This window comes from Chiloscyllium plagiosum, chromosome 12 (assembly GCF_004010195.1).
Source record: "Chiloscyllium plagiosum isolate BGI_BamShark_2017 chromosome 12, ASM401019v2, whole genome shotgun sequence".
Classification (NCBI taxonomy): domain Eukaryota; kingdom Metazoa; phylum Chordata; class Chondrichthyes; order Orectolobiformes; family Hemiscylliidae; genus Chiloscyllium; species Chiloscyllium plagiosum.
In genome coordinates this window covers 59,778,889-59,794,017 of record NC_057721.1, presented here as the reverse complement: position 1 = coordinate 59,794,017, position 15,129 = coordinate 59,778,889, and the positions used below count along the sequence as shown (strand labels likewise).

The 15,129-nt window shown below is 37.4% G+C and overlaps 1 protein-coding gene and 1 long non-coding RNA gene across 5 annotated transcripts in view; one reads left to right on the top strand and one right to left on the bottom strand.

Moving 5' to 3' along the window:
* The window catches only part of epha3 (eph receptor A3), a 244,779-nt gene extending 235,401 nt beyond the window's left edge, over positions 1-9,378 (bottom strand). For all 3 annotated transcript variants that reach the window (XM_043701195.1, XM_043701197.1, XM_043701196.1), the window contains exon 1: positions 9,195-9,378. In XM_043701195.1, coding sequence (XP_043557130.1) covers positions 9,195-9,378 — 184 coding nt within the window. The remainder of the gene's footprint in view (positions 1-9,194) is intronic.
* Positions 4,790-14,431, top strand: LOC122555323. 2 transcript variants are annotated; one of them, XR_006313232.1, is made up of 3 exons: positions 4,790-5,798; positions 9,207-9,507; positions 13,952-14,431. It is a non-coding gene; the product is annotated as an uncharacterized LOC122555323 (long non-coding RNA). The 2 variants fall into 2 exon arrangements; XR_006313233.1 differs by having other exon boundaries at positions 4,790-6,479.
* The last annotated feature ends 698 nt before the right edge of the window (positions 14,432-15,129 follow it).

Sequence of the window (15,129 nt, the reverse complement as noted above, 5' to 3'; positions counted from 1 at the left end):
CTGAAGGTTAAATTACCATTGAATTGACCACTATTGAGAGTGTATAATTACAGAAAGGATGGGCAGAAGTATGGATAGAAGAGAACCACTCTAGGGAGTTATAAAAGAAGCTTGATATCAATGAGGTTACAGAAAGGTTCCGGAAACCATAACTTCTAAAGTCGTGTTGATGTTTGCAACTAACTCTGTCAGCCATAATTTGAATTCTTTTTTCCAATTCCGCTTTTTTTTTGTGAATTAACATTTGAATTTGAAGGACAAATTGTGTTTCAGATATTTAATATTTTGCTCCTGTACCATAAAATCTCTATTTAACCTCCTCTGCTTAATGTAAAATTAAATAAATAAAATTGTTCTCCTTATCTTGCAAAAAAAATCTATGTTTGGAAGGAGAATGATGTTCTAAGGTGCAGGAATGTAGTATCTGTAATGGTTACAGCCCCCTTTGTTGTCTATTATCCTAATTGCACTAATGGAAGGTTAAATATATATTAGAGTCAACCATGAAGGCATTATTACTGCGTGTTGACTTTTCAAAAAGGCAATTGAACACGCACCACTTAGTACTCATGTTGCAAGTGCCTTTTTTGGGCACTGTCACTTCTGACAAGCTGATAAGATGCTTCTGCAATCTGCCAGAGATGCTTCGCCAACTCAAACAGCTGGCAGGACATTATAGTACCTTTAAAATGTCCTACAATCAGCTAAATGCACATCGTAGAAATGTTATTGAATTACAAGAAGCCATGAAATAAAACATGCTAACAAAATAGCACAAATTTCATCACACGATACACTCATACTTTGGTATGACTTACATGGTGCAAACATCAATTTCACTTTCGAGCACTTGATGCAGTCAAGGGATCTCACAGCCCAGGTGAAACACTGAACAATGAGCAGAGTCAACAAATATAGTCATTCTCTGCTCCAAATTTGTACAGTAATGAATTTTATATTCCTTATTATAATACTGTCTCTAGAGACAGAATTACAATGTCCAAGCATCACTCGAGGCACGAAAAGCTATTATCTAAGGGGGAACAAAACTCAACGATAATGGTAATCTGCAAAGCTCACTCCTGACAATACTGGTGGATGGGAAGGACTAATAGCACTCAGATCAACCAAGCTTACTAGATAGGGGAAATGGCATACCCTGGTTCCCAAGTTAGGTATATCCCATCCAAATCATTCACAGAAAATTTCATATTATAATTTTCAATATACTTAGCCTGATGTTGAGAAAGTTGCGTCGCCTGAAAGGAAAGGTTTCTTTCTGACAAATCTGTTGCTCAAGTTTGCTGTCAGTTCTTGCAATCTGTTGTACAAAGTGTGCCTTTTTGCAGCAAAGACTTCAGATCACTCAACAGTTGCCACTGGAAGCAAATTTACAACTTTGATGGAAATGTAATGCAAGAGGCAGGAACTGTTTGAGTATCAGGTGTGATATTACTTGAACTTACTTTTGTACCAGTTTCTGGAATACAATGCTTCAGCAGTACACTGCATGTGCACCACAGATTGAATATGATAAATTTCTTGGAAAGTTTTTGTGTAACTTTAGCACAAAAGCTGAAGGAAAGTATGCCTGCAACTGATTTACCCCAACTTCACACTGAAACATCACTTTATGACTTTCTTCCAATTTGTCTATTCATGTTGGAAGAGGCTCAAAGGGTTGCTTAATCCTGTTTCTAGCCCTGATCCTGTGAGTGTTGACTGCAGTTATTACACCTTGAATATCATTTGTCAGAATCTATAGTGTATACGTCGCATAATTCATCTACAGACAATGTCAGAACAACTTGTGCACATGAGAGACAATAACGCAGTATGCAGTCAATGAGTGCGAAGTGATAGGATTGAGCTGGCTCTACTTTAACAAAGTGTTAATGCTGTGGTTACTACAGCCATCAATCACCTAGTCCACAGCTGCCATTACTAATCTCCAGCTCTATCAGCTCTTAATTATCTAGCTGGCACTCAGCTCTCCCCTTCTGACAATCTCTTCACTCATTTCAATCTCTGCATGAAATATAGGTTATCTCAACAGTACTAGTGTATATGTGCATGGGTTGCATTTTTCACAAGTGATTAAAGGACAGAACTCACTAGTACTGCAGGCATGAATGAATAATGATAGCAGCTTTCCAAATAAAGGATTTGTGTTATGGCTGCATATTTTGCTGCAATATTCTATTTACTAAGTGGCCATAGTCCAGAATGGGCATTGTGCCATAATTTTGGTCATGATTGATAAATAATTAGTCACATATGCGAATAGTGCCTTTCTTTGCAGTTAATGAGCACTATCCTAACCACTTACAGAAGTGGCAAATAGCAACATATTGTGAAACTGGAGATCTAGCTTGAAAAGTATTCATATGCTTCTGTCCCTTGGACTGTGGTAGTTACAAAGAAAAGAAAAATGACAAATAGATAACATCATTGTCAGGTATAACAAAGTATGTTATGTCTGAAATATAAATGAACACAATTCAGAATAGCAAAATAAATCTCAAAAGTAATCCACATATAACTTCTTTTAAACTATATTTCTGCCTATTTATATTTCCATTATCCAAATGTGTATTCAGTGAGCCTTAGTAGAGAAGAGGATTTATTGTGCAGATGGTATGATTTCTTAAATAAGGTGATGGCTTATCCTTTGCATTTTTATCATTTCTCCAATATGGACAGAGCATGTGACTGAGTTTATTGTACTCTGCTTACTGTTCCTGGCTGTCTTCAGTTGGATTGAGTTGACCAAATTGGTTTGGGATAGAATTAGTTGGACTGAATTTGTTGCTGCGTGATGCCCATTCTCCATTAGTCAGAGACTTCTACAATCACATGAATAAAGACTGCTCCTCAAAATGGTTTAGTACCCAATGTGAAGATCTCAGTGAAAGCTGCAATCCACAAAAAGGGTTATTGTTCAATTAAATAATGTTCCATTTAGGTGGTGGGAAAAAAAATCTATAAAGTACGGTATAATAAAGCTCAATAACTATGGGCTTGAAATTTTAGTGATTACATTGGCTACGTTTTATGTTGTGATCTGTTCATTTAAATGTGCTATTCTTTATTTGAAATTATTTGAAATTCCAGGATTGAACTAATCACAAATTTCCTTGAGAAACAGAAAGGGAAAAACAATTGACCTTTTCACATTTCAATTTTTTTGAGATCCGTATACAATAGCAACATGATGATTGCAATTATTTCCAAATTTAAAAAGTAATATCCTCCACACATTACAGATTAACCATTACAATTGCATCTCAATTCCCATTAGCCACAAAGAAAATTGAAGTCTAATTATTGCAAAATTAATTACTTCCACTGATGGCATTGGATTTGCTCTTACATGTTTGGAACCTTTCTTCCCTTACATTTTAAAGGGTTTGATTTATATAGTAGGGTTTGATGGGCATAGATCACCATTTAGGATTTCAGCAATGGGACCATTTTTCAGTAAGTACCAGGAGGGTGTTGGACTATCAAAGCATCAGAATTACCACCAATTCTGAACTTATATACAATGTCCACAGAAATATACTTGCAGTCAGAGTCATTAGATTGCATTCAAAAGTGGCAGCTTGTACACTCAAACAGGCCAAAATTATGTATCAAACCAGACCAATTATAGCTCCCTGACCATTGGTTCAAATACCCAAGGGGTTCCTATCTGCATTGCTCAGTCACCCTATCTAAACTAGCTATCAGGAAAAGCACAATCATGTTACTTTTAACAGATCGATCACCTTTCAAGAGCAGCCCATAGCCATTATTGCATTATTGTTTTATTGGGAAAGATTTGATTATTTTTGTGGTGAATTTTCCTGCAGCTTTGCTCACACCTAGAAAACACTTGCTGTGAAATTCTCCATTCAACTCCATAGCCACTAGAAATGTTCAGACTACAGAACAAATGCAACGTCCACAGCAATATAGAATAATTCAATAATTTAGTGGCTCTTCTCGTTTTAATTAATTTTTTAAAAAAGATATTGTTGCAGTTATATGCTGGCACAATGACATCCCTGTGTGCGTTTCACAAAATGGCATTTGAGTCAAAACATCCACATTCCATCATTATTTTATCCAGTCAACGTATCCTCTAAGTTTTATGTTGGTACACTTTAAATTGATAGAGTGGAATACATTTTAAAGCGCGAATGTATTTGGAAGATGCATTCACCTCCCCTTGAAACTTGTCAACTTTAAAAACCAGACTTTGCAGTGGAAATGTCCACTATACAGATTTAATACCAAAAATACTCAATGAGATAATTTAATAATAAATTATTGTGGAGAAATATTATCATCTCCAAAGAAAAGCTGAATTAAATTGGAACGTGAGGGGGTTGCGGGGAGAATTCGGTCAGCAATGAAAGCTTTAACTTGAGGCCAGATCGTAGCCAGAAACAGTAGATTCCAATATTTCAGACTAATTAATTGATGTTTGAATTTTTCCTTGGCATTCATCTTGCTGATTTTAACACCAATGAACGCCCTTAAGACTACAATCGGCACTTGGATATTTCTTTACGAGTCCTGACAGATATCAGCACTACATTCTGCACTCACACTAATAGACTGTGAGCATATATACATCAGTTAGCATGAGTTATAGCTGTACAAATGATTGGTTTCTCATTTCGAATGATTGCCATTGATATCCTAACAATAGTAAACACTGGGTTCAAGTTAGCTGTATGAAACAAACTTTCAAAGGAAAACTTAGCGAAAATCTTTTATTGTTTTGAAAAAAAAAATAACAAGCAAAAGGGTAGTTGAAATGGTGTGGATTTTTATTCCATTTACAGAAATGGTCTCGTGGCCCATTAACCGACAAAGTGTCGTTGCTATTCGTTGTTAATGCATGATAAAGAAACCCGAATTCTATACTTCTCATTTGGAAATGGCAATGGAAAGTTAGCTGCAGTTACCCTAGTAATCTCGATAATGGGGATTCTCGGCGTCTCGACTCTGTTAATCTCAGTGATCAATTGAATTCTTTGTATCCAGCTGAAAAGATATCTTCATACTCCACTAAACTAAACATTCCATTTCAAAATAAGATGATTACCATTTCTACCGGCACATTTTCATTTTTTTTCTGTAGAAAGAGTAATCTGTTTAATAAGTTATGCCGGCGTATACACAGTAAATGGAGAAAAAAGCTTGGAGGCGAAAATAAAACGGGTTTGAGTGTCACAGGGAGAATCGAGTAGAAACTCACTAGGAACAAAACGTCAATTAAGACCTTTCTGACATTGTTGCAGAACATGAAAGGCGCCGACAACATTCATAGGATTGTGTGCAAAGGTTAACAAGGTCGCTATGCATTTGTCCTTCCACTAACATGATGTTGGATGCGGGGTTGGAGACACTCCACGTCTCGCCTATTGCTCCCTGGTGTCTCTCTCCTCCCTCTGCACCCCTGGGCTGTATTCTCCAGAGCTATGACCATCCCCTTTCACAGAGGGCTGTCAGCTCCGATACACTGCAGTATTCCAGCCAACACAGGAAACCCCTCTCTCTCTCACACACACACACACACACACAAAACCCTCACAGTCGCCGCTTTGTCGATTATATTGCTCTTGCATCCACTTAGCATTTAAATGTCTGTTGCGTCTGCCTCTTTCAGTGTGTGAGGCTGTTTAAACAGTGCTTTGATCAGCACGACCAGCTCAGACGTTGGAACTAAACCCGAGCCTTATATATACACACGCGCGCGGATTTATCGCTTTCTTCAGACCAACGGGCAAAGAGGACCCTCCCAGGTCAGTTTCCCCTATCGTTGGGAAGGCGTGAGATCGGAGTTCTATCAGAGATTTCCTCCCCAGAATTAGAATAACCACCGGCCCAGCACAAAACTAGCCGCCTACTTTACCCACACGGCGGCCACTCTAACTGAGTAAACCGTCCGCTCATCTCTTGTGGGAACACGAATCCCACGAACAAAAAGGTAGCACAGGGCCGGCGGATGCGAAATGCGATTGGGAAGTGTCGTCTTCTGAAGGCTCCGACACCCACCCCCTCGGCGCTGCCTCATTAAGCTTGGTCCAAAACAATTCAATTGCTTCCTCAGCCGAAGGAATCGCCCCATGTCCTCATCCAGTTTCTGTTGCTTGCAGCCACTAAATTGGCCCAATGGAAAGTGACAGACGGCTTGCTCGAAGCAATTTAAAATTAAGCTGCAAACCGAGTACTGGGTCCAACACTGAGAGAGAGAGAGAGGCAGCTGACCGCCTCTACATGTGGACCCCACATTTCAAAATTAAACGATTTATTTGGAAATAGGCAGAAACAGAGCTTCGCGTGTCCCTTTCTCTCTCATTCTCACATCAAGTAATATTCGTGCAATGTTCAAACAGGAAATCGTGATATTTTAAACGGGGGAACTGGCAAAAAGTTTCAACCTTGTTATCGTAACGCTGGCTGACAGAACATCACTTTAAAAGGTGCTGCTGATGGTTTTGGAGTTTTCTAAGAGTGTGTTGTAGATGGGGTCACTGCGAAAACCCCGGCCCATGAGAAACAAGTTCCCAACCATTTTTAAAGATCCGAATCCTGACTGAATTGTGTCCTGCCAAGCTTTTAAAATGGGGAACATGTTGACTGCCTTTAAAATAAAGGTGCTTGCTGCAGCGCGTGGAACAACTAGCTGTGTGTCTAATCATTCCTGCTCACTGTTTCATTGAATGCAAACAATGGAAAAGTTGGATTCATTCTATCGCAGGAATGATTTGTGTAAACGTTAAGGACAACAAAATTGCAGCAAAGGGAGTTTTAATTTCTTGACATAATGCTGAGTGTGTGCAGTATGGAACAGTTTTAAAACAAAATGTTTCAGTTTAAAATTGTTTCATATTGAGACCTTAACCCCTTAACTGACATGCATTTGTGTGCATGTTGTTTTCGTCGCTATAATTTTACCTTGTTCCCCAGTCTCCGCCAACTTTATTTATTTAACCTGAGTCAGATTAATACTTCGACCTTCGTTTCAAACTGGACAGGAAAAAAGCCGGAATAAAGTAAGCTTGTTTTAATCTATGAAAGTGAACAAGTTTGCTCCCCTCGATGCCCAGATCCCTCCTTTTCCTCAGGAAAGCTCTGCAGTGACCCACACTGGTCAGATTTCAACTAATTGAATAATTACTTCCCGGCGGGATCTATTCCCTGATTTTACTCGATAATGCTACAAAATAAACACAACAAAGCAGGCCGCCGTATATGGAAGTTTCCATTGCTTTTAAAAGCCAAAATCCAAAATGAACCACCAAACCGAAGATAAAATAAATGCTGTAGGTTAGATTAGATTAGATTCCCTACAGTGTGGAAACAGGCCCTTCGGCCCAACAAGTCCTCACCCAAATGTGCATAAATGTGCATTTAAAACTATTTGGAAAACCTGCCTGAATACAGGGAATTAAAAGTAAAACTTTACGCACACAAAACCCTGTAGCACTCGTGCAGGTAAACCACACGGAACCTTCAGCGGATCGGCTATAGTCAGAAAGTTTCCGAAAGGAAACTAAACGTGGAATTTCTAATCAAACGTTTAAGTGGTGGCCATAAGATTTGACGCATGCATCTAACCTTTACCGAATAGCATCAGTGAGCAGTTTCATTCATGTTCACTTACCAAAACAGAAAACTGACTTGATCTTGGAGCAACTCATTTTATTAATTCGCATCATGATTTTTATTATCAGCTCTGGCAACTTTTATCAACTATGAAAAAAATATTTCTCCATAATACTAATTCGTTATCAATGTAATTTCAGTATCGTGAAAACATACCCATGTGCTCACCTTGTACTTTACATTTTGGTTTTATCTAATAATCTGGTATTAGGAATGACATTGCCTTTCCGTCAAATTATTTCCCCCTTCTTTCAACCACAATTTGCCGAGTTTGCCATCCAGTTTCACAAAGTCATATTTAAACACGACTGTCTCCACGCAGCCTATCTCTAAAACTCTTTCTGTCACTACCTAAAGGTAAATCTGTCTGAGTTAAAACGTAATTGTGTTTGAGTTTAAGACCTATCCTTTTTTTTAATCGCCGGGGGTTTGTTCAAGTAAATAAACTGTGAAGATGAATTGGGCTGTAGTCGGACAACTGTCTGTATGTGTATTTTATAAAGTGAGTTTAAACACATTATATGCTATGCAAACTACCCAGGTCTGAAAAATACTTTATTTCTACACCGACTTCACCTTTCCTTAGATAGTTTGCACTTTAGATAATAAAGTCATTTCAAACTCTCGACCTACGCAGACTGGAAAAGGGATTTTAATTAATTTACAGGAAAAGGTTTAAGTTTTTTTTGAAGTGTCAATGATGCACCGAGGATTTCAGGATCTCATCTCAGCCTGACTGGCCAATTCATTTTGTAGGACTTTTGAATAACAAACGGCAGTTTCAAGCGAGTTAGCCCCGTAAACTGAGCAGCGCACCAGGTGTACACGTTTCTCCCCAACTGATCTCTGCTGCTTTTTACACTTCCGGACGGTACCTTCATGCAGAGAAACAACGGTGCAGAATTGGAAAACTTGCTATGATCGTGCCTTTATTTACGAATACTTGGAAAAAGTGAATCTGTGAAGGATGAAGGGCCATTTAATCTGTCGTGTGAGAATGGGCTTCACAATATAAACACGTTCCAAACAGTACTTACTGACTCAACTCTTTAACATAGCTGAGACTTCTTTTCCTACGCGCCTTTATTAGATGTGGCTGTCATTATAACTCCTGTGTGGATTGATCAACTTGCCGGGCCATGTCTGAATTCTCATAGTAACAGAGGGTAGAAAAGCTTGATTTTAAATAATTCCCTTTATTCCTGCTTTGCTAACCATACAAACTCATATTACTTGAACTTTCTCATTTTAACCCTAACCCTCCAATTGATTTCATTTACTGTTGTTTTACTGCAATAGTACTGATGGTAGCGTTTAAATATCGCAGCGATAACATTATGAGAGCCGTGGCTGAAATTGTTGAATGGACTCGGTTTGATTAATTAAGGTTGCTAAATTGTGCCCTTGACCACCTTAAAAGATGATGGCAGCTCAGCCTCTTGCCGTACAGTACCACCCACTCGGTGTGTGCTAGACCGTCTCTAATACTTCAGTGAGGAATAATGTTCAGATCTCTTTTTAATTCTTACCTTCATTTGCAGAATGCCCAATCGATTGTGCCACGCAGATAACACAGCAGAGGATCAGAGAGAGAATGCGGATTTGGAAACCCAAGGCCATTTTGGAGCTGTGATCGGTTGTGAGTGGAGCATATCTCTGTGAAGCATGCCAGCAATGATCTGAGGGAGCTGTGATCGCTGTGGAAGTTACCATGCACAGCTTTCAGGGTGATGTCAAGTTTGACACTACAGATAAGGAGGAGTCAGCACTGCCTTTCTACTGCCAGCAGAGGGCCGCGACTGGGTCCTAGAGACCACACATACATTAATCGCAAACCATCTGGTGAGGATATTTACAAGTTCAGTGGAAACAGACTTTTTTTCCGCCGTCGTAATTTAACCATCCCTAAGCCTTTCACCTTGATTTTTCTTTGTTAATATTTAATGTAATTACAAAGAAAGTTTTTGTTACTGATGCGTGTTGGGGATGGAAGTGGTGGCTTCAGTACACTATAGTGTAAGCCAGAATGTTTATTTACAGCAAAAGCACAATTTTATTCAGTGAACATACTGTTAAACACTTTATTTTCTAGTAAACCATGAATCTCTCCAAATGTAGTTTGGTTATCTCACTCTGCCACCCTGCACCCTTCACCCTTGCATCTTTGCTCTCAATGGGTGCAGATGAGCATATGATCCACTTTCTTCAAAAAGGTGCTATGGTGTAGTGATATATGTCACTGGATCCCACGTTAATGCTGTGGGGACATAGGCTTGAATCCCACCATGCTAGATGGTGAAATTTAAATTCAGTTAAAACTGGAATATAAAAAAAATATTATCCCAGTGGTGACCCATGTAATCACTGTTGATTTTCATTAAATATATGGTTCATTAATATCCTTTAGGGAAGGAGATCTGTCATCTTTATCTGGTTTGGCCTACATGTGACTACAAATCCATAGCAATGTGATTGACTGACTCTTAATTACCCCCAGACAATTAGGATGAGCAATAAATGCTGTGGAACCAGCGATGCCCACATTCTGTGAATGATTTTTTAAAAAAAAATCTTTGACTTATGTAGGCAAATGTAACAGTCATTTTGCTCAAAGCAAGTTTCCAGAATCAATAACAAGTCTATTTATTTTCTTGGTTATGTTGGTTGAAAAATAAGTATTTGCTAAAATAATGGAACAATTCTTTATTCTTCCTTGAATAGTATCATGGAATACTTTTACATTCAATTCACTAGATGAAGGCTCCATATAAACTTTGTACTTCCAAAACATTGTTACTATTTACTTGTTATCTTTTAAGAATCCAAGTTATTCATACTTATCAATGTCCATCTTATTACTTTTTAATTTTGATTTGCTCTGCTGAATATTGATATCTGTCACCTGTAGATAAGTCATTATGATCAATCAATATATTGTCTATTGCATTGAGGATGCAAACATGCATTCTTAGGAGTTTAGGAAATGGTGCTATAGTCAGTCTTAAATTTACACCATTGTCTCTCATTTCCTTTTCCCCAATCCATCTACTCAAAGTAATAATTAATGGTTAAGCTTGTCATACTGAAATTGGAATCTGAAGCTGATTAAAGCATTTTGCTGCACTTGGTGCTTTAATCAGCTCAGCATCCTCTATTTAGCATTAAACACTAAAACATTCATTAGAATCATGTTAATGCAAATTTAAGCTACTGGCTAACAATAATTATGAATATATATAGTGAAGATATCGAGACTGAATGACAAATCCTAAATTCTGAAAGCAACAAGATTTTACAAAAATCACAAAACAAAACATTCTGTGGATGATTCCATTTGAAACATGTATATGGGAAACCAAAAGCAACAATATTAAAAGTTGAAATTCAAAAACAATATTCATGATTTAATGATAATGTTAGGTATAATTCCTATATGACCATGGTGAATGATCCACTCTGATATTGCAAAGTTAAACTCATTTAATTGATACTGGATGTTTTTCTATTCTTCAATCCATCACAATACCAGATAGAATAAATTGACCAAAGCCTTAGTTAATCACATCAGAAATAATGGCATGCTACATATATTGTACTACAACAAGTTAAAATACATTTAAACAATTTTATCTCTTCTGGAAAAAATTCTGTCTGAAATGCAGAAGTACAGGCATTTTGTAACATTTTATCAATAATTAAAATAAATCAGTCTTAAGGAAGTAGATTTTTGTAGGAATATATTAAAAGAGAGTACCAACAAATGATTAGAGTAATTTTTAAACAGCCCAAATATAATGGATGTCAATAACAACATTTTGTTTTGGAACTTTGCCTGTTCTTATTTTCGAGAGTGTCATGTGTTCCACATGGAACTTTTTGTTTGTTGCAATGGACCTGTTGCATTTGAGCTTGCTTTTGAAAAGAGTGTCATATCTGAATGTTATAATGTTTATTTGCAGGAACGTATTGTTAAACCTTTTTCCAAGTAAAAGTATGAGACATTTCAGTTGTAACCTTTTCCCCACTATACTACCCTGCACCTTTTCACATCCTTGCTCCCAAAGGGTCTAGAAGAATACACGTCTGAGCAAGCAACCCATCATCACCAAATCTGACTGGACCCCATCAAGCATATTGGGATCACTTTTCTCAGCTAAAATTAACCAGTACTCCAGGATCACACTACCCTTTCTCCTCCTTTTGGCTCTCATTCTAAAAGTCATAGTGAATTGCTTTTTCCTCCCCTGGTGCTGATAATACTCCAGTCAGAAGGATGCTGATAGCTATTTTATGACAACTCTCAAAATTTGCAATCTTCATATGTTTTCTGTAAATGCAGTGCCCAACTTTGGAATGTTGAATTTTGTCCCTTTTAAATAATGACATTTCAAACATTTACAGTGCCAAAATTTGAACAGTTTAATTGAAATAAAGCTATCTAGATGTTGGAATATTAAAATTTGTATTAAATTAAACTCTACGTGACAATAGACAATCGAAAAATTGTCTCTTGTGGAAAAATGACAAAACAACGGCTTGAATTTAATGAAAAATTGAATGCATGCTATGAATCTGTGGCTAGACTCACCTTTTATAAAGGCAAAAGTAAGGACTGCAGATGCTGGAAACCAGAGTTTAGATCAGAGTGGTGCTGGAAAAGCACAGCAGGTCAGGCAGCATCCGAGGAGCAGGTAAATTGACGGACATCATGATGCATATTAAATTCATTGATGTGTGGATGGAAGGGGATAAAGGTAAGGCCTTTGCTGAGGACTGATCGTTTAATGAAGGGCTTTTGCCTGAACTGTCGATTTTCCTGCTTCTCGGATGCTGCCTGACCTGCTGTGCCTTTCCAGCACCACTCTGATTTAAACTCACCTTTTATAAAGTAAGCCTCATTTACAATTGTTTATATCGTTTTCCCACCTTTTGTGTTTTAATATATTCTGTTACAGAAACAATAAAATAATGAATTAAGAAGCCTGAAAAATAGTATTCTGATCATTACAGAATAAAATTATCATGGGATTGACAAGATATACAGAAATTATTTTTCAGTACAAATGTGAAATTAGATGGCTGTTGAGACAATATGCAATTTTACATTTCAGTTACGTTTATTGGGAAGTAATACCTCGCATTGCTTCACCCTTCACCACCTTCTCTAAACTGCTTTTGTTAGCCACAATCAAAATCATGGCATGTTTGAAGTCTGATATTTAAATGCAAGTTTACATTTTGTGCATACAGTCTCTGTTACTTTGTTTCTCATGATGTTGCTATCTCTTAAGTTTTCTATCTGACAAACAAATTGTGAGCAATTTTGGGCCCCATACTCAGGAAAGATGTACTGGCTCTGGAGACCGTTCCGAGGAGGTTCACAAGAATGATCCCAGGTATAAAAGGTTTAACATACGAAGAATGCTTAAGGACTCTGGGACTGTACTCAATGGTGCTTTGAAGGAGGAGGGGGGATCTGATTGAAACTTACAGAATACTGAACGGCCTGGACAAGGTGGACATTGAGAAAAGGTTTCCATTAGCAGGAGAGACGAGGACCCAAGGGCATAGCCTTAGAGTAAAGGGAAGACTTTTGGAACAGAGATAAGGAGAAACTTCTTTAGCCAGAGAGTGGTGATTCTGTGGAATTCATTGCCACAGAAGGCTGTGGAGGCCAGGACATTGAGTACACTTAAAACAGAGATAGATCAAAGGTTACAGGGAGAAAGGTTTTTCAACCTAATTTTCCCATTTTCAGCCATGATTGAATGGCAGAGCAAACTCAATGGGCCGAATGCCCTAATTCCTGCTCCTATGTCTTATGGTTTTATCCCATTTGCACATTTGATGTTCTCTCTTTCACATAAAGTAAAATACTTTTATTTTTGAAGATCATCCTTCAGCTGGAGGAAGAGTAGCCTAGGCCACAGATGTCATCATTAAACATAAGGACTTGTATGTCAAGCGTGTGGTGCTGGAAAAGCACAGCAGGTCAGGCAGCATGGAAGGAGCAGGAGCATCAATGTTTTGGGCTAAAGCCCTTCATTAGGAATTCATAAGGGCATACATACCATGTGATGCATAGTTCATTATGTCCATCTGTGTGCTTGCGTCCTGATGTGAAATAGTATTGTAATATAAGCATATGGGCACTCAGAACTTGCTGGATAGCTGTATCAGACCTGTTAGCAAATACTTAATGTTTGAGCACCACCAAGATAAAAGCACCAAGAAAATCTGGTTCTGCAAAGTTTTTTATTAGAAATTGTCTCTGTTTGGTTTCCAGAAATGAAGCTACTTTATATATTAAGCAACATCAGTTGGAATGGATGGATGAGGGGGAATATTGCATCTGCCACTGATATTCAACAAAATGGTGGAAAACTTATAAGTATGAAAAACTGTGAGCAGAAAACAACCTTTCTTGTCCGCTGGTTTAATCTTTTAACATTTTCATAACTATACATTGGAATAGGTTCTCTAATATACCCATCGTTAAAGGATAGTTTGAAAATAATTGTCCCATTTCAGTCAAGAAACTCTACATTTTAAAGAAATCTTTTGATGGAACGTTTCAACAGGAGGAATTCAGGTCTCTAACTCTCTCTTTATCGTAACCTGATATCTTCCTTTATTCTCAATCTTTCCACAGAACAAACCCATTTGATAAAAGTGAGGGACGTTGTTTGTTTTGTCTAATGTTGGTTAATATTTCATTACATATAAGTACTATTGTAATATTTTTAATGTAAAAGCTTTCCTTTCCTCACCACAATTATCTGTCAGAAATATAAATTGTATATGAATAACATAACATCTGTTTTGAATTGTTGACAATGTTTATTTGAATAATTGTGTTATTGCATTAAATGAACAAGTGAAGATTTTCTTTCAGATTCCGTTTTTATGCATAGCATTGGAATCTAATTCATCAAAACCATAACTTGCTTATTATTTCTTTTCATTTTAAATTTGAGCTTTCCATGTAGTCTTGCACAAATGTTTTTGCAACAAACTTTAAACTATGACAATAATGTCAAGAGTATTGTGAGCTTGATTCTCAGGTCCTGTTCAATTCTACATCAAAATGTTAATGTGGCACTCTAAACAGATCTGACAATAAAATAATGTTGTGAGGCACTTGCATATAAATATTTAGCAAATTCTTAATAATTTGTTTTCACCATTTTAAAAGAGACATTAATCTATTGAGTTTTAAATAGGTGACTATCTGTGATAGGCAACGAAAGAATAAAATTTAAATTGAATAACTTCAAGAAGCAGACTTTCAAATAAGTTCTGATGAAGGGCGGATATCCATCTGAAAAGTTATTGCTTGGTGGAATGTTATTGGGGTCTGAACAATGTGGGATATGGCGTAACATGTAACAGAATCAGACCGAGACGTCTAATAGAGGTCCATCTCATTATTTGGGAGCAACGTGTGCCATCTTTTATGTTTTT